Source organism: Macrotis lagotis, chromosome 1 (assembly GCF_037893015.1).
Source record: "Macrotis lagotis isolate mMagLag1 chromosome 1, bilby.v1.9.chrom.fasta, whole genome shotgun sequence".
Taxonomy (NCBI): Eukaryota; Metazoa; Chordata; class Mammalia; order Peramelemorphia; family Peramelidae; genus Macrotis; species Macrotis lagotis.
The window spans coordinates 290,113,200-290,134,070 of NC_133658.1; the positions used below are offsets into that span (position 1 = coordinate 290,113,200).

At 37.9% G+C, this 20,871-nt stretch overlaps 1 protein-coding gene across 1 annotated transcript; it reads right to left on the reverse strand.

The window, feature by feature from the left end:
* Window positions 1-880: 880 nt before the first annotated feature.
* On the reverse strand, window positions 881-20,054 carry EXOSC2 (exosome component 2). The gene is made up of 9 exons (XM_074210910.1): window positions 19,902-20,054; window positions 19,239-19,340; window positions 17,715-17,760; window positions 16,494-16,583; window positions 10,557-10,622; window positions 9,975-10,043; window positions 7,552-7,728; window positions 6,557-6,685; window positions 881-4,600 (listed from the first exon to the last, which is right to left on the reverse strand). Exons 1-9 carry the CDS (start codon window positions 20,021-20,023, stop codon window positions 4,520-4,522), a joined length of 882 nt encoding a protein of 293 aa, XP_074067011.1. The 5' UTR covers window positions 20,024-20,054; the 3' UTR covers window positions 881-4,519.
* Between the last annotated feature and the right edge of the window lie 817 nt (window positions 20,055-20,871).

Here is a 20,871-nt window from a genome sequence, read left to right on the forward strand (position 1 = left end):
AATACAAAAAGTGGTGACAATCAGGACAGAAAGATTTACGGGTGAGGAAAGAGCTGACAGAAATAGGGTTGCCTTAGTTAAAATAACTGAAGAACCAAAATATTGTCTTTATGGAGAAAGAAGGAAAAAATTCTAACCTGGGGAAAAAACATTAGGGACAAAAAAAATTAGAGGAAAATATAAATCTCTTGTAACTTTAAATGTGGGTGAATTAAACAATCCAATAAAATGGAAAAATGACAGATTGGATGAGAAAAAAATAAAAATAAGGGGCTGAAACAAATTAACTGCATCAGCAAGAATCCAAAAAGAATAGGATTTGTAATCCCTATCTGTAAGGCAAATCAAAAACATTCAAAGCACAAAGGAGAATAAACAAGGAAATTAAGAATATGATGAATAGGAGATGCACAGAAAGCTGTTTGAACTGATGCAAAATAAAGGGTCAAGAAAATAATATATACAATGACTTCAACGTTTAAACAAAAACCACCAAAAAAAGTTAATAATGCAAAATTACAAAAAAAAGGTTCCAAACAAGATTCAAAAATACTTACCACCTCTTCCCTTCACAGAACTAATAAATTCACAAGTATGTGGACATATGTTCAGACTTTGAAATGTATTCATGTTTTACAGATTTCTTTCCTGTTTTTATTTGTATTTTTAAAAAATTTGTTATATGGGGTGACTGGGAAGAAAAATATGAGATATACAAGACTTGATAGCTTTAAAAACAACAAAATACATCAATAAAAATTTATTTTAAAAAAGATATACAGAATAAAGTTCAGAAGGGGCACAAACCAATCACATGGTAGTATTATTACTGTATTAAATTTAATATGTACTTTTAAAAAAGTCAAACATAATATACAAATTGGATATACAAATCTTTTTAATTCCTCTTTGCATATAGAAACATTCACATTTGTTGATTTTTGTTAAATGCAAAATAAAAAGATGAAAATTGTTAATAAAAAAAGAAATCCTATTAATGGGGAAGGGAGAAAGGAAGAAAACTTTGGAATTCAAAAATCTTACAAGAATGAATATTTAAAACTGTCTTTACATGTAATTGGAAAAAATACTTATTAAGACAAAAAAATTCCTAAAAATATATATATATATATGAAAACTTTGCAAAACTTTTTCCAATAAAAGTTATCTGATTCACTGAAAAATGTCACCTTCTAGTGGCCACAGATAGTAACTAAATTTCAAGATAATTACAGTGTTCAATAACATAAATAAGATCAATTGCCATCCGCCAAATGAATGTGGGGACAGACATGTACAATTCTTAAAAGAATTTAAATAAAAATCAACATAAGACCATTCCAAACCACTAATAATAAAATAAATGTATCAAAACAAATTCTGAGTTTTCAACTCATTCCTTACAAATTTGTTAATAAAAGTGGGAATAATTAAGACTATTACATCTCTGGAAAGATAAGCATGGTAGGACCTGTGAACTGGTCCAACTATTCTGGAAAGCAATCTGGACTTACGATAAAAAACAATTTTCCTATCTTTTGAGTCAGAGATCCCACTTCCAGGAATGTGTATATCCCAAGGAGATGAGACAGAAAGGTACCATATACGTCAAAATATTCATAGTAGCACTTCTGTTTTAGCAAAGAAACAAAATGATATCCATTGTTTTAAGAATAAAGGGAATGTCTCATATTTAACTAAGTAAGTCATGAAATGTTGGACATATATATATATAATATATATAATATATATTTACATATATGTCATATATATAGATATGTATATGTATTTGGTCTACTTACATAACATAGTATGGTAACTATAGTATTCACAAAATAAAACTTGCCTTATCCATTAAAAATACATCAGACCTTAACTAAGAATTTACATAGAATTCAATAAAAATGGCTGTTCTTATTGAACAATGTTCAAATCTCCCATTGAGTTCTAACTTAAATGTTCAGGGGACTCCAAATTCCTACAAGCAAATAATACTGTGTTGTGAATAAAAAAAAAAGCTTGCAATCCATTGGGGTACCTGAATGTAACAGAATATTATACTGTACTGTAAGGAATAAGGAATATGAGGAATCCAGAGGAGGATGAAGACAGGAGCTAACAAAAAAAGCAGAACAAAGGAAATAATACACACATACATAACAAAATGTATAAAAGGATAAATATATGGTCTATAATAATAAAGCTTTGATTTAAGAATAACTGAAAATTCACGTAGCTGGCTTCTTTACAGAGATGGAAGCATTGAACACAGAACGCTGCATATATTTGACTCAGTTGTTAAATTAAGCTAAATTACTTTTTTTTCCATTTCTTTCTATTCTCTACGATAAGACATGGGTTCACTGGGGAGAGGAGAAAGGGATATATATTCAGTACTGAAAATAATTTAAAAATAAAAAGTCAATTTTAAAAAGTTAATATTTCTATATAAGTCAACTAAAATTTATCTGGCACATCAGAAAGATCTGAATTTAAGTTCTGCCTCTGACACATACAGTTGTCTGACCATGGACAAGGAAATAATTTCTCAGTACCAAAACAACTCTCTTAAGAACTAAGTAATATTGAAAATCTGCATCTGTAAGAGTCTGTTTTATGAAGTAAGTTTCCACATTAAGTTCTCTCTACTAATTAAATAACAGGTATAAAGGAAAAAAAATTATTTTTCTACAAATATTTATTTAACATCAATGTATGCACAGAAACATATCACAATTCATGCCCTCTAGGGACTTACAATCTGGTTCCAAAACAAACCCTTCAATCATCTTAGACCACAGATACTTATGCCCTTTTATTTTCTCAAAATATTATGAGCTAGAAAATTATTCTTTAAAAACACAGAGAACTATTAAATATAAAACAAATTGTTTTACTCTGCAAACTCACTCAAAATAGAATGGGTGACCAAAAGTGGGGACAGGAATGACATGTTTGAGATAATGGGTAACTAAAAAAGGAAATCTATTGTGTCATTCCAGGAAAAATTATCCAATGTATATTCTAATCTTGTCAAATTCAATATGAAAAAATACAATCCAAAGTTCAAACAAAAAGTTACTTTGACTATGGCTTTTTTCTTTTAAATTATTTGGGTAGGGTGTGATGTGATGAATCTTATGGCAGGCACCACTCAAATCAGTTCCCAGCAATGATAGAGAACAAAAAAAGCAGGAATTAAACGACAGGAATTCCACCAGTGTACCAAAACAATATGTGAACATGTTCAACAATATTTAAAAAACTTTTTAAAACAACTGTCTTTCAATAACTTAATCAAAATAACAAAAATACTGCACAAGAATACCCATGTCCCCAGAAAGGCTGTGCCAAAATCATTGTCTCTGCTTCTTTCCATTCCTCTTTACTAAAGCACACAGACCTAAATAATCATCATCTCCAATCATCAATAAAAGGTGACTTGAAGTCAGTGATGGCAATTCAAGTACCCTTCAGTATCTGAATAAATGTATCTTTCAGGGAAGCTGGGTGACACAATGGATAGAGCAATGGTCCTAGAGTCAGGAGGAACTGAGTTCAAATATGGAATCAGACATCTGATATTAACTAGGCTTTGGCAAATCACTTTAAACCCATTGCCCTTCAAAAAAAATAAATCTTTCTGAGTAGAAGAATGAAGAACTAAGAAGGACTAAGAAGATCTAGGTGAAGAAGATGCTAACCTTCTAAGGGTAAATCTAGAATCCATTCTGAGGGTTATAAGGCAAGGTCTTGAAAGTTAAATCTATTTTTTTTTAAAGAAGTCCATTAAATGGGATTCAAGATTCCAGCTGGGGAAGCTGCCACCATTTAGATTTAATGTAAGAAAATGATTAAAATACAACTGGAATGTGATGTTTTTGCTCAAAAAAAAAGTCTGAAAAGTAAAATTTGAGGTCAGAGTTGCTATGTATTTTACAGAGTCAATTTCATGGGTCACTAGGCTTACTTAACTGTTACATTTGAATAGTGGTGAGTAGAAAACAAAGGATTCTCTTTACTATCCCAGGCTACGAAGCACAATACTTTTAATGAACTGAAACTGCCATCTAGTGTTCGAACTAAGTTATAACTAAAGAGCCCAAAAGCACATTTTTCCAGGGGAAAAAAGAAAAAACAGATATAGGTAAAGGACAGAAGTAGGCTCGTCAGTGCTAATCAAGTAATTCTTTTCCTTTTTTTTTCAAGGTTTTTGCAAGGCAAATGGGGTTAAGTAGTTTGCCCAAGGCCACACAGCTAGGTAATTATTAAGTGTCTAAGGCCAGATTTGAACTCAGGTAGTCCTGACTCCAGGGCTGGGGCTCTTTTCCACTGCATCACCTAGCCACCCCGCCAAGTAATTCTTTTCTTGACTCTTCATTGAGCTTAATTAATGCAAGCATCCATCACAGTGACTCCTTTTGAGTATAATGGTCAAAATTTCTATCTAAAATTCTGTCATATTGCAACTAAAAACCAGACACAATATACAGTATTCTTCATCTCCAAATTCCATTCCTTATCCTTCCTGTTCCAAAAGCCTCTGCCGAGTTTCCATTACAATTTCTTCCATTATCTCTGGTTTTAAAATGTCTTTGATCTAAAAGAGAAAAGATAAAGTCCTTTATACAGATAAGGAACCAATAATCAAGCCTACAACCAAGCTTTATAAGCTATACACAACTCAGAGAAAAGAAGTTAATACAAAAGGAGAAATAAAAGAAACTGGTCCAGAAAATAGAATAGGCTATGTAAATTACAATCAAATGATAAACATTTATTATATATCTACTATGCACTAAGGCCTGTACTTTGCAAAAATGAAATATTCCCTTTCCTTCAAGAACTCTTGAGCAGGAAAGACTAAGGAACAATATAAGTACTTACAAAATAAATACAAGGTAAGTTTTTAGAAGGCAATCCTAAGAAATTTAGAGGGGATCACAAAAGGTTTCATGTAGAAGATGAGAACATTGAATAGTTTTGAAGGAAATAAAGGATTTTAAGATTTAAATATGACAAGGGACTACACTCCAAGTATGGAATGTTTGTCCTTCATTCTAGAAGAAGACCATGACGTCAGGGAGATGTTACCATGACAAGCACATGAATTGGATATGAATATGAGTGGGGGGGGGGTGCTGTGCTAAGTCACCAGCCTCACTTTCTATTCCAAAGCCATGTGGGTCCGTGGCCAGATAAGGATCAGGACAACTGGAGATGGCTCTGGAATCGAGGCAATTGAGGTTAAGTGACTTGACCAGTTACACATCTAGTGCCCAAGGCCAAATTTGAACTTGGTCTTCCTGATTTCCCAGCCAGCATTCTCCCCACTGTGCCATCTAGCTGCCCAACAGGTAAAAGGAGAAGATGGAACCTGAGATTAAGAAATAGAAAGCCAGTTTGAATTCTGGAATACTTAAAACAAAGTAATGCAGAATAAAGTTGGATAAAAAGGTTGGAGTCAGGTTGAAGGCATCTGAAAGCCAAACATGGGCATCAATATTTTATTCTGGAAATAAAAAGGAATGACAAGTTTCACAAAGGAGTGATATAGACAGATCTAAACATTTAGTAAAATCACTTTAGCAGCTATGTGGAAGATGATTTGGACAAGGAAAAGACTCAAAGCAAGGATCTCACAATAATCTAGGTTAAGAGGTGATGGTGGCTGATCTAGGAACATGGTTCTGTGATAGGAGAGAAGACAGATATAAAAGATGTGGTAAAAGTAGAAACAATGAGGAAGAGAGAGAACCTTATTAAGCATTAGCTGAATAAATAGGATTCTTTCTGTTGACCAGTATAAAGATATTACTTTAGGAGAAATTAAGAAATCAAACCTGAAGAGCCTTTCAATCATTTTTCAGTAATGCCCAACTTTTTGTGACCCCATGTGGGGTTTTCTTAGCAAAGATAGTAGTTTGCCATTTCTTTCTCCAGTTGTTTTACAGATGAGGAAACTGAGGCAAACAGGGTTAATGATTTGCTTATGGTCACACAACTAAAAAGTGGCTTAGACCAGTTTTGGTTTTTTTGTTTTTGTTGGGTTTTTTTTTTTTTAGGTTTTTGCAAGGCAAACGGGGTTAAGTGGCTTGCCGAAGGCCACCAAGCTAGGTAATTATTAAGTGTCTAAGACCGGATTTGAACCCAGGTACTCCTGACTTCAGGGCCGGTGCTTCATCCACTACGCCACCTAGCTGCCCCTTAGACCAGTTTTAAACTCAGGTCTTCCTAACTCCAGAACTGGTAACTTGTTGTCCCTGGAGCTAATAAACCACTGCAACTCGGAATGTCCATCCCACCTGATCCTGAAAAAATCTCAAAGATTTTCTCACACTTAAATAAGAAGGAAATTATAAAATACTTAATAAGAAGGCAGCTGTATTTGACTCAGATATTCACCATATGGATTCACACTAAAATACTGAAGTACATTTGGAAAGACTGCTTACTGCCTTGGGTGTGATTAAGGGAGAAAGAGACTTTATTTCATCTTTGCCACAAAACGGTTTAGAGCAGATATGGAAACAAGGAAAAGAATCCAACTGAATACCTGATGGGAAAGAGAAGCTTCATAGCAGTACAGAAGGCTAGTGTCGAACAGCATCATCTTCTGAGCCACCAGGCAAACAACGCAGTTTCGGAGTCGAGATATCACCTCCCTATCAGAGAGTTGTACTGGCTACAGAGAAGAGGAAAAAGAGTTGGGAGAAAAAGAAAAGGAAAATGCACTTGAGTCAACCATAAAAAGGGAAAGGATTAAAGTCACACACACACACACAAAAACGACAAGCTTGAAAACAATTCCACTACAAACTCAAAGCATAGAAAAAAAGGGCAGAGTTTATGCATCCAATTCCCCCAAGCTATTTCCTGATCTTACACTTTTATCATTCGAGACCCAACTCAGACATGTTGTTCATGAAGGCTTCCTTGACTGCACTCAATCGAAAAGTTCTTTCCCTCCTCTACACTCATACAGCAATTTGTATATATCAAAGAATTTGCCAAATCCTACCTCATAGCATCTTTGTGTAAATGTCTCATCTCACCAACTACATACTGAGATGCATGAGGACAGGAGCCTAGGTGTAGTTCATTTAATGTCCCTAAATGTTTCCTTATATGTACTCTGACAATTGAGAAAGTATATGTAAAAGCTAGTATCGGCTATCATGTATGTTCACCACAGGACCTTGCACACAGTAAGTGCTTGATAAATGTTGGCAAGAATGAATGAAGTCTAAGTAAACTACATGAAAGAGGATGGTCCAAAAGAGATGAATAAGGATGGGTTCATCACATTCACTACCAAGTAAATCTTTGGATATCACCCTAGGATTGCCTATTATTCCTGCTAACAATCAATTGATCAAAATCTTAAATCTTTTATAAATAAAGAATGTTGTGGGATGCACAACTTGAGATAATTCAGAACATATCCCTATATCAATAGATAGGCTAGAAACATGCCACAGAAACACATCCAGAATTCTTTCAATCATTACTCATCCTATCACCAATACTGGTAATAGCCTGACTTCTCACCTCTAAATTGGCAACGAAACCCCCTGCTTCTTCTTCTCTCTGCTCAGGAGTTGGGTAGATCCAGATGAAGCCATTATTGCCCAGAATCACAGAGGCACCACAAGGCAAGTCATGGAAATGGGTCTTTTGTCTTTTCACCAGGGAAGGGGAAACCTGGACAAGAACTCCCTGCCCGAGCTAGAATATAATTACAATAAATCAGCAGAGGTTGGCTTCAGATAACTAAATATACCCTAAATTATAGTACATAAGTTGACTTCTGAAGTTAAAATAAAAATCTCACTCAGAACTGAAACTGATTATAGACTATAACCTATGACTATAGGTTATAATCAGAAGTACCTTCCCCTTTCCAGTATTACCTGCTTAAAAGTAATTACTATATCACACACGCATAGACGTGTGAATCTTTATGGATAAAGGATTACGTATGATTTCAAAAGCTGAATTACTACACAGAAAAATTTTTATAAAGCTTCAAATTTGAATTTCTATACAACATTCATTTATTATGTATAAACACTGTTCATGTTTATTCTCAGCTGACTATTCAAAATCTCTTTTGATTAGAATCACTACACTAAATAGTCTGGGTCAGTTTAGAGCAATTAAATCCCAAGTACAATGAGACCAAGGTCAAGGCTTTCATCACAAGTTGGCTTTGTCCTATTCCCTGGTCACTCTCTGTCCAAGGAAGGGAGATTGGCACAAATCCAACCCCTACTATTTACAAAGGGTTTGGCAGCATTATCTTTGATCTCAGAGGACAACAGTACAGATTGTAAAACAGAGTCAAGGCCTTGCAATGTTGGAAGATGTAACTACTTTCCCAAGTAAAGACTTTTTTGTTCCACTTCAGTAAATTTAAAAAATATAAACCCAAGAGACCTAACAAGTCATAGGATTTTTAAAAAGAAAACATGTTAAAAAAAAAAGTCAGCTTTAATAATGAAGTCTTATAATAATCTGAATTCCCAAGATATCTTGGCTCCTGCATGGAATCCCATTTTTGAAAGTTCAAGTAACAAAATTAATTTTACCAGAAACAAAATCTTTTATAGTTTTAAATATATACACAATGGGTTAAAGTCATCTATTTTGTCCAAACTTCAATACCAGATCCCACTCTGAATTTATTTCCCCTAAGAAGAAATGGCATTCTGGAAAGACTTGCATGAACTGATGATAAGTGGAATGAGCAGAATCACGAGAACATTGTATACATTAATAGCAACATTGTGTGATGATCAACTATGATAAACTTAGCTCCTCTCAGCAGTAAAATGATCAAAGATAATTCTGAAGAACTTGTGATGGAAAATACCATCCACTTCCAGAGAAGGAACTATGGGGGTGGCTAGGTGGCATAGTGGATAAAGTACCAGCCCTGGAGTCAGGAGTACCTGGGTTCAAATCTGGTCTCAGACACTTAATTACCTAGCTTGTGTGGCCTTGGGCAAGCCACTTAACCCCATTTGCCTTGCAAAAACCTAAAAAAAAAAGGAAACTATGGAGTCTGAATGAAGGTCAAAGCATACTATTGTCAATTTTTAAAGTTTGTTTTGTTTTTTCCCTTTTATTCTAATTTTTTCGTTCACAATAAGATAAAGAAATATATTTAATATAGTTATATATGTATAATTGACAGTAGATTACTTACTGTCAAAAGAGTGTGAAGGGAGGGAGAAAAATATGGAAAAAAATGAATGCTGAAAACTATCTTTGCATGTAGTTGGAAAAAAAAATAGATTAAAAAAAAAGGCAGGGGCGGCTAGGTGGCGTAGTGGATAAAGCACTGGCCCTGGAGTCAGGAGTACCTGGGTTCAAATGCGGTCTCAGACACTTAATAATTACCTAGCTGTGGTGGCTTTGGGCAAGCCACTTAACCCCATTGCCTTGCAAAAGAAAAAAAAGAAAAGAAAAAACGGAAATAATAGAAATAGGGATAGAGTACCAGCCCCGGAGTCGGGAGGGCCTGAGTTCAAATCCAGACTCAGACACTTAAAATTTACTTAGCTGTGAAATCCAGGGCAAGTTATTTAACCCCACTGTCTTGCAAAAAAAAAAAAGCAGAATGGCATTAACAGTGTTCTATGAACTACAGCAGCTCTGATTTCACTAGAACAAGTTACAGGGACAATCAATTCACTTTAGGAAGGAAAACTTTTTTTCAGTTTCTCCAATACCACTGTTCCAAGGACATTCCACACATGTTGCTTCTGCCCTCCTCTTTCTCTTAAGTTATAGCACTGGGGTTGAAACGGTATATGTAATACCAATCTGAAACTCCCCCTTTCTGAAAAGTATGAATTCCCTTGGCTGAAAGTGCTACAGACTGTACCAGGGATTCAGAAACAGACCTGAAGACTCAGTCACAAAGAGAATCAAACATGGCAGAGAGAATGCTTTAAAATATCACTTACTTTTCCATATTTCAGACTCCTGGTATGTAGAGACACAGCACCATCAGAAAATACTGACTGGACCTCAGCCTAATCTAGTGATGAAGGAAGTAACAGTAGTCTACAGCTGATACCTCTCCATTCCCATTTTAAAATAACTTCTCATCACTCCCATCCCACAACCCCTTTCCCCACAAACATACAAATATGACTGTCATCACCTCAATTTGTTTTCCATTTTCACCATTCCTTCCAAGCAAACCCATTCTCCTCTAGTCATAATTGACATCTTGATCTAAAAAACACCCTTTTTAATTCCCTAGGATAAATGGCTATCTTTTCATTAAAGTCTAACCTAAAGCCCAGATTACCACAAACTTGTCACAAAGAAAGCTGAGTCAAACTAGGTGGTATCTAAAAAAAGAGGCACAGAGTTCAAAGGAAAAGTGACAAAATTCTTCATCAGTATCCAGGACCTTGGCTTTAAGATTACACATACCTGTGAAAATTCTTAGGTTTATCACAATTAAATACAATTTCAACCATATTTTTGCCACTCTGTGCAGAAGCTGAATATCGCAAACTACAAAATCCAAAGGATACACTGATAAGATCCCCTTCCCGTAAGAAGTCCCTCATTGCAAGTTCATCCTCTGCAGATCTTCTCCTCTGTAATACACAAGGAAAGAAAATTATTACATCCACTCACAGAAACAAATTTCCCCATATCTTATTTTTTTTTCTTCTGAATATATTCAGTGTGCCCCAAAAGTCTTGAGGCAGTTTTAAATTTTAATAGCTAAATAATATCTGCTATCAAGTTGCCCAGAACTGTCTTGGGCAGCTCAGGATCACAATGGGGACAATACTGGACCAGAGTCAGGGAGATTCAAATTTGAATCTTGGCTATCTGGGTGATGCTGGGCAAGCCTCTCAGTTATTCATCCATAAAGTGAGGAATAGAGGATCCTTCTAGCCCTAAGTTCAGGAACCTAAGAACCCTCAAAAGAACACTGGGAATCAGAGAACCTTAGAATCAGAAGGATCTTAGGAATCCTAGTCAAACTTCTTTGCTTTGTCCCTCTGTCCCAGTCTACTCATCTATAAAAAATTAAGAAGAATCTATATTACCCATATCTCATTTCTTAAGTACAGCAGCAGAACTATGATACCTCAAATCATAGCCCCCTTTCCCTCCTACCCACCCCCCTTCCCCCCCCCTCGAATTTTTAGATGTCACAAAGCTAGAAGGGAAAGCAAGCGCAATTAGGACACAAAAAGATCTAGCCAGGCTGGGACAGAAGGGCAGATCTAATAAGTTGATGCTTTATTTTGTTTTCATTTGATTGAAAACCAAATGCTTGATTTTGTGGGTACAGAAGAATCCCAAAGAGGAAATTTTTTTTCCAAACCAATAAAGATCAGCATTTGTTTTACAACTTCTGGTCTCAGGACTGACATGGGGGGAGGGGGTCCCCCAAGAGGTGAAGGGCTCAGAGAAGATCACAAAGCCAGGCTGAATCAGAGAGTAGACTTGAATTCAGGATTCTAAGGCCAATTCACTGGCCACTACAATAATCTGCTTCTCAAGATGGAAAATTAATGGAGTTAAAAATAAAATCCCCCACAAAAAAATTCACAAGTATAGGATGAAGAATGCTACAAAGACAATAGTTGGGAAGTTTTAACAAGATTATAATCTCAATGAGTCAACAGTAAGACATGGCAGTCAAAAAAGTGAATTCAATTTTGAATTGAACTAAAAGTGAGTGGTCTAGTGTCCTAAAAGCAGAAGGTATGAATCTCATCATATTCGTCTAAATACACAACATGGCTGAATTACTATTAAGTTTTTAAGGACATAAAGTTGTCAATGGAAGAAGACTGGGAAGTTGAAGAGACTACAAACATACTATCTGAGGACTGAGACTTTGAGAGAGGAACACTTCAGTGGCACAATGCCTAGCCCATAAGAGGCACCTAATACACATTTGCTGCCCAGACTGTCAGAAGAAAGATTTAGTCTTATCCTAGTCCACCTCAGGAGGGAGCACCAGATTCAAGCTACTAGTCACAGTGGAGAAAAGCAGCAGTTGCAGACAGGAGAACCAGGTCTGAAATTCATCTCTGATCTAGACTTGTTTTCATATCCCTAAAAACAATGATGATAGACATACACTGCCAATCTTACATCCAGCCCCTCTCTCTCTCTGAGCATGGTCATTATCATAAAGCTGAAGAAAGGCAGGTTTGGGGTTCAGCATAAGGACCCCCCCCTACAATAAGAGCTGTCCATCAAAGCTATGTGCTGTTTCAGAAGGTCATTAGCTCCCCTTTAAATGGAAGTCTTCAAGCATACAGCAGGTCATTTGTCAATCATGAGGCTGAAAGGATTCCATTCAGATATAAGATATAAATGATGATTTGAGCTCTCTTGAAACAGGGATTTTGTAATGCTCCTCCTCTTTCTTTTTTTTTTCCCTAATACTTTCAATAACATACAAAGGAACCATGAAGTTCTAAGTAGAAACAAGAAGACTAGGGTAGCTAGATGGTGCAGTGGATGGATAGAGCACCGGCCCTGGAGTCAGGAAGACCTGAGTTCAAATCAGACACTTAATAATTACGTAGCTGTATGACCTTGGGCAAGTCACTTAACCCCACAGTCTAAAAAAACTAAAAAAAAAGAAACAAAGAGAGCTAAAAAGGAGGGTTTAAGAATACAAGTGTAGAAGATGACAAGAACGGATCTTGTCTTAGGCGCTCTCTCATAAATCTTTGAAACTAAGGACTCTTAATTTTCGAGAGACAGAACCCACAGAGGGACCCAATGAGGCAGTTCTCCTACTCAAGGTAACCTGGAAAAGAGCAGAAAGGCTCTGCTCCCCAGGGATAGAGTGGTGCAGCCAGAATGAAAGAACTTCAGCCTCCCGGAGGCAGCCCCAGGGCGCTGGGAGACACTGCTCACAGTAGGGGGTAGTTTCCTGACCTATGCCCTGGGGAGCAACGGGCACAAACTGGGGGAACAGTGCAGAACCTCTGCCGGAGCAAGCACCTGAAGCTCAGCCCTCAGGGCACACAGCAAGCAGCAAGGCCACTGCAGCCCAGATCCAGGAAACAGAGAAGCAGGCAGAGCTGTTAAGCAGGAGCCCCCAGGGCATGAGCCCATTGAACCTAGGGAGGGGAGTGAAGAGAGAGAGACTGCAGAGCTCTGCCCCAGCAAGAGGACTCTAGGGCTCTGACCACATTCAGATCCTGATCGAAGTCTAGGGCGCCCCCCCCCCAGCCCCATGGGAGAGGGAGGCGCATTCACAGACCAGTAGGGAGGACAGACCCTCACATACTGAGATGCTTGTGGGAGTGTCCTAAAAGCTCAGTAAGCACCCCAAAAACAGACTAAGGCTGAGAAAATGAGCAAGCAAAGAAAAAAAGGGAACACCATTGAGAAATATTTTGCATAGGAGCCCAAGAAGGATCAAAACACTCAGTCTGAAGATAAAGAAGCACAAGCTCCTGCATCTAAAGACTCAAAGAAAAAAACAGAAATTGGGCTCAGGCTATGACAGAGTTCAAAAAAAAGTTTGAAAATCAAATGAGGGAGTTAGGAAAAAAACTGGGAAAAGAAATGAGAGACGCAGGAAAAACATGAAAATGAAGTCAGCAGCTTAGTCAAGGAAATCAAAAAAAATGCTAAAGAAAATAGCATGCTAAAAACCAGCTTAGGTCAAATGGATAAACAGTTCATAAAGTTATTGAGGAGAAGAATGCTTTAAAAAGCAGAATTGGCCAGATGAAAAAAGAGATAAGAAAGCTCTCTGAGGAAAACAAATCCTTCAGACAAAGAATAGAACTTAGGGAGATCGATGAATTTACTAAAAATCAGGACTCAATACTTCAAAACCAAAAAAAATGAAAAATTTGAAGAAAATGTAAAACATCTCAATGAAAAAAAACTGACATGGAAAACAGATTTAGGAAAGATAATTTAAAAATTATTGGAATACCTGAAAGTCATGACCAGGAAAAGAGCCTTGACATCATTTTCAAAGAATTACTACAGGAAAATTGCCCTGATATCCAAGAAGCAGAGGGCAAAATAGAAATGGAGAGAATCCACAGATCCCCCTGAGAAAGAGATCCCAAAAAACCAACCCCTAGGAATATCATAGCCAAGTTCCAGAACTCTCAAGTCAAAGAGAAAATATTGCAAGCAGCCAGAAGGACATAATTCAAATATCATGGAGCTGCAGTCAGGATCACACAGGACTTAGCAGCAACTACATTAAAAGCTCATAGGGCTTGGAATATAATATTCCAGAAGGCAAAAGGAGCTTAGAATGCAACCGAGAATCAACTACCCAGCAAAACTGAATGTCCTCTTCCAGGGAAAAAGATGGACTTTCAATGAACCAGGGGAATTTCAAATGTTCCTGTTAGAATGGCCAGAGCTGAACAGAAGGTCTGATCTTCAAATACAGGACTCAGGTGAAGCATAGAGATTGGAGAAGGGGGAAAATATGAGGGATTTAATGATGAACAGTATATATTCCTGCATAGAAAAATGACACTGATAATCATTTGAACCTTCTTAGTTAATAGAGCAGGTAGAAGAAGCTTTTATAGTTGAAGCACAGGAGAAAGCTGAATTTGAAGATAAAATATGGTGTAAAAATGGAGTCAATAGAAAAAAGGGAAATGTAAAGGGAGAACGAAAAAGGAGAGGGGGAATAGGCAAAGATATTTCATATAATAAGATTTTTTTCTTTATTACAATGAGCTATTGCAATGATATGGAAGGGGGAAGGCAAGGGGGAATGAGGGAATCTTTGCTCTCATCAGAGGTGGCTAGGAGAGGAAACAGCATATATACTCAATGGGGTATAGGCATCTGGAGTAAGAAGGGGGGACAGGGGGAAGGGGGGTGATGTGAATAAAGGAGGAAAGGATGGGCCATGGGGGAAGAGTGGTCAGATATAACACATTTTCTTTTTTACTTCTTGCAAGGGGCTGGGATTGGAAAGCCTGTCCGGGACCATAGGGCCAGGTGGATGCTGGGCCTAAGGGGTGGTATGGGGGCTCGGGGCCTCTTGACCCCAGGGCAGGGATCTGTCTGCTGCGCCACTCAGCTACCCTACAGCAGAGTCAGAGTGAAAGGAGTGAGAAAATATAGTACATGGTAGTGGAGAAATACAAAAGGAGGGAGTTGCAATCAGCAATAGCAACGGTGGAAAAATATGGAAGTAACCTTTGTGATGGACTTATCATAAAGAATGTGATCCACCTGCAACAGAGTTGTTGGTGTTGGAACAAAGACTGAAGCACATTTATTATTATTATTATTATTATTATTATTTGGGGGGGATGCAGGGCAGATGGGGCTGGGTGGCCTGCCTGGGGCTGCATAGCAGGGTGATTGTTGGGTGTCTTGAGTCCGGATTTGGACCCAGGTGCTCCTGGCTCAAGGGCCAATGCTCTGTCTGCCACCCAGCCACCCCTACTATTATTACTATTTTATTTTATTTTGGGCCTTTTTTTTTCTTCTTTTTTTTGGTTTTTGCAGGGCAGTGGGGTTGGGGTGGCTTGCATGTCACACAGCTAGGTGATTGTTGGGTGTATGGGGCTGGATGTGGGCTTGGGTGCTCCTGGCTCCAGGGCTGGTGCTCAATCTATTGCGCCACCTGGCCATACCTACAATTATTACTATTATTTTTTTTAATTTTAATTTTTTTTCTCTCCCCTTTACTTGATTGCTCAAGCGAGTCTATATTTTTTGGGGGAGGGGGAATTTTGTTTACTCTTAAACAAGAATATTTTATTAATGTATAAAAAAATTATTTATACAAAATGAGAATAAATATTAAATATAAAAAAAGAATACAGGTGTACACTATCTTAAATCAGATTTGAAAATCCATATATATATATAAAAATTGGGAGAAAATTTAAACAACTTTTAAAAAAGGTTTGGTTTATGATTCCTTTATAGAAAGTTTCTTATAGTAAACATATCATGAGTTTATATACTAATATTTAATTTACATATATCTTTCCAGAAACATGCTGTTTAAAGCAGTATAGACTTGGACAGGCCCAAACTAGGAACCTGAGTTTCTGTTGTATATGTACCTTCCAGATAATATTCCATTAGGCTTCCATCTCGGGAATGACCATGCTGTCGGAATAAACACTCCCTATGCTAGAAAAATTTTACCCTTTCTTTCACTACATAAGAAAATGATGTTTTAATCCTACCACTAAATTTCCTCCTCATTTTCTTCAAGCAATAAGGAAACATGCCAATGAGGGGTCCATTATCTCTATAGAAATCCCAAGCTTTGGAGGGTGGCCAGGTGGCGCAGTGGATAGAGCATTGGCCTTGGAGTCAGGAGTACCTGAGTTTAAATCCAGCCTCAGACACTTAATAATTACCCAGCTGTGTGGCCTTGGGCAAGCCACTTAACCCCATTACCTTGGAAAAAAAAAAATTCCAACCTTTGAGACTGTAGAGCAGAAAAACAGAATTTAGCTGCAAGTACTCACCAGTTCTCCTCCTGGAAGGTTCATGGAAGAAAGAAGTAACACTGAATCCAGCCTAGAGTTGGTCTCCACCTTCCACCGTTTCTGCTGAACCTATGAAGTAAGAAATTCTAGAGTTATTAACTCAGATTACAAGTACAAAACTCTGGAAAGCCAGCAACCACAAATATTACAGTTGAATTTCTGCAGAAAACAATATAAAATACAATTTAACTAATCATGTATTTAAAAATACAAGACAGTAAATCATATCCCAGGGTTGACTGCTTTTTTCTTTTTTTTCAAGCACACAATTTCTATGATCTAATGGTTTTTATGAACCATTAGAATTTAGTGGTTCCTCTGGATGTTATTGGCAGTCTTAGGGAAGAAAAAAAAAGAAAGAGGAGGAGCATTATAAAATCCCTATTGCAAGAGAGCTCAAAAATTTTTCTGAAAAGCAAATTGGATCTATGCCCCCAAAGTCACTAAGCTGTGTGTATATGTACCATCTAAACCACCAACGGCACTTCTAAGCCTACAAACCAAAGAGATCAAACAAAGAAGGAAAAAAAATCATATGTATAAAAATAAATATAGTAGTTCTCTTTGTTGTAGCAAGAACTGGGGAAAAAAGGGAGGGGCACCAACCAAACAGCCACAGTGTAGGAAAGCAGTAGTGACTACTGTAAGAAAAGATGAAAGCGGCAATTTCAGAGAAAACTGAAATGACTTATATGAACTGAGGATGAGTGAAATAAGCTTAAAAAAGAAAAATCAACTTGAGAGACTTAAGAACTTTCAAGTCGGGGCAGCTAGGTGGCACAGCACTGGCCCAGGAATCAGGAGTACCTGAGTTCAAATCCGGTCTCAGACACTTAATAATTACCCAGCTGTGTGGCCTTGGGCAAGCCACTTAACCCCATTTGCCTTGCAAAAACCTAAAAAAACCCCAAAACTTTCAAGTCTAAGGAAGTTCACCAGTAATGAAACATGCTATCCACCCCTAACAGAAGGATGATGGACCCAAGATACAGAATCATATATACATTTTAGGGCTTGGCAAATGTGTTGATTACACTTACTTATAAAACAGCTATAAAAGTAATATGATGACTATTCTATACTTTTTTAAGAAAATAAATTTATGGTTTCATAACCATGTCTACATATATATATTATATATGTTAATTGCTTGTGAAATCCAGAATAAATTTTAAACAAACTTCAAGATTCAAACTTTACCTCTGTTATTCTCCCCACCACAATGTCTCCTACTTCGCCATTATACCTGAAAAAGATAAGTCAACCATCAGAAAATTGACCTTTTCAATTTTCTTTTCTAAGAATTTTATAATCATCAACATGAACATTTCAGCATAGAAATGATAAAAAAAAATAAGGACAGCATATAAAAGCACAAACTTTCTGCATAGAAATGATAAAACAAGGATTATTTATATATATATATATGAACGTAAACTTCCAGGGAAGAGGAAGGGGTTATAAGGTCATAGAAGAGAGGATAGAACATGGGAGAAGATAGACAAATACAACACACTTTTGAGGAGGGACAGGGTAAAAGGAGAAAGAGAATAGAATAAATAGGGATGGAGGGATGGAGAGGAATAAGATGGAGGGAAATACAGCTAGTAATAGCAACTGGGAAGACTGAAGCAACTTCTCTAATGGACTTATGATAAAGAATCCATCCCAGAGTCAGTCAATGGTATCAGAATACAGATTGAAGTACTTTTTTTTCTTTCTCTCACTTTATTTTTCTTGAGGTATCTTTGTGGGGGAAAGGGAGGATTATGTTTACTTTTACAATAAGACTATTGTAATATGAAAATAAATTAAAAGAAGAAAAAAATTAAAAATTAAAAAAGTGCAAACTTCTCTAACAAGTTTGGGTTTTGTGTGTCCCATTTGGAACTTTTTTCCTGTGTACTTTTTAAAAATGTTTTATCAATATTTTTATGTTTTTTCTTTATTCTATCTCCATCACCATCCACTAATTCTCAACATCAAGAGAAAGCCTCCATTGTAACAAATTAGAATAGTCAAGGCAAAAAAATTCATTAACACTGGCCATATTTGAAAATGTGTATCTCATCTTGTACTTCTAGACTATTAACTTTCTTGTCAAGAGGTCACCATTAGTTTTCCAAAGTCATGACTGTTCAAAGCAAGATCAAAGTTTGTCTTACTTTGACTGGTAATTAACTATATACATCTTCATGACCTCTCTTGTATTGTTCAATTTAACTCCTGTCACTTAGCATTCTATACATTTTAAACCCAATCTAGACATCAAACCCTTTGAGGCTGTATCACCAAGAATCCCTTAAAACACAGTGGATGCTTCATAAAGATGCAGACTGGAGTCTAATTTTTCAGGAATTTACCCCTGCTTCAGAACTAACACAAATGTGGAGCCTCTGTCTAACCTAACACTGAAAATTATAGCTTATAGAGAAGAGATCATTTGATGGTAAAGAATATCAAGAAAAACATCAAGAATCACTTCAGTTTTGGTTCTATCACCAGTTCCTTTAACAATTACCCTTCCCCAGAAGTTTTTGCTAGTTATCACTTGCATTTAAGTGTTAAAAAAAAAAAAAAGGGATTTAGCTTCTCTTCCCATTCCTCCAACTTTTCAGCCTGGTGGCATACTACAAACCTACAGGAATGGGCCCTCCCCTCTAAGACACAGCTCAAGCAACCCGTGTGAACTCCCCTTTTCACCCCCCCCCCCACCATACACACCTTGTTTTCAAAGCTTTCACGCAGATCAGCTTGTTTACTCTCTCGACAGAGCCTGCCACCGAGGCTATAAGCTTCTCATCTCCCATATAGGTACCATGGCCTCTGAAACAAAAAACACAATTACTCAAGCCCCGCACCGGGATAAGGCAGGGGCTGTTTCTGCCTTTCTCGGTATCCCTATCGTTTAGCATTGCTCCCAGTATACAAGAGGCGCCTAATAAATGCTTGTTGATTGAGTGGTGGATGCATTGGACAGACAGCTGGGAAGAGGGGCAGGAGTGTCCGCATGGTCACAGGGAATGGAAAGGCAAGGCCCTGAAGGAACAGAGACGCGGGCAGATGCACGGACACTCGGTGTGGGTGGAGGCGGGGCTGTGCAGGGGCACAGAGGCCCGTGAGGGGCATTCCGGAGCAGAGTCTACAAAGGGCAGACTGGGCCGCGAGGGGCCCCGAGGGGAAAGGGGGGTGTAGGGACACGCGGGGGCTGGCAGGGGCTGGCAGGGTCGCGCGGGGGCTGGCAGGGTCGCGCGGGGGCTGGCAGGGGCTGGCAGGGTCGCGCGGGGTCCCGCGGAGCTGACTCAGCTGGTGGGAACACGCGGCAGAAGCCCGAGGGGCAAGTCAAGGAGAGCTTGATGGCCGCCGCCCGGAGCCCCTGCCACGCACCGCATGAAGCCAGTATCTGTGGTGATCGTGTCCCCGGGCACCACCAAGTGCTTCTGCGTGTCCCGGTCCAAGCTCTCCGGGAGCCGCTGGCGCGCCACAGGAAGGCGAATCTCCATCGCCATCTTGATGCCCGGAGGATTACCCAAGTGCCCTAGCGCCTGAAAGAGCCGTTTCCGGTTCTACCGCCGGAAGGAGGCGGGGCAGAAGGGGGTGGCACTTAGCTAGCCGCCAATGGGAACCCGCTATTAGATGGCCGTGCTTTGTTTTGTTTTGTTTTGTTTAGTTTATTGGCAGGAAGGAGTATAAGAAGTTCCAAGTATTTAAAACGAGGGGGAACTTAGTTCTAAATCCTCTTGCACAAGATGACTAATATGTAAATATATTAAATGTACCTGTACAATTTTTGCCAGACTGCCGCCGCGGGGGAGGGAAAGGGGTAGAAAGTCGGGTAACGCCTAGATTTGCAAGTGGCTGAATGTTGAAGAACTACCACATGCAATCATTGGAAAAATAAAATCCCAAGGATTCAGTAAAATAAAATGAAGGGGAAGAGCAAGTGCGGTTCCTTATTTACTGCTGTCGATCCCTCTCCACCGCTTTACCTTGGTTCCAATATCCTAGGTTTTTTTTAATTAAAGATTTTATTTATTTTGAGTTTTGCAATTTTTCCCCTAATCTTACTTCCCCTCCCCCACCCCTCACAGAAGGCAATTTGCCAGTCTTTACATTGTTTCCATGGTATATATTGATCCAAATTGAGTGTGATGATAGAGAAATCATATCCTTAAGGAAGAAACATAAAGTATAAGAGATAGCAAGATCAGACAATAAGATATCAGTGGGTTTTTTTTTCTAAACTTAAGGTAATAGTCCTTAGTCCCAATATCCTGTTTTAATTCAAAGCTGTCATGGGCATAGAACTCTAGAATAACACTCATTTTATGACTCTCGTTCTCTATTTGATAAATGA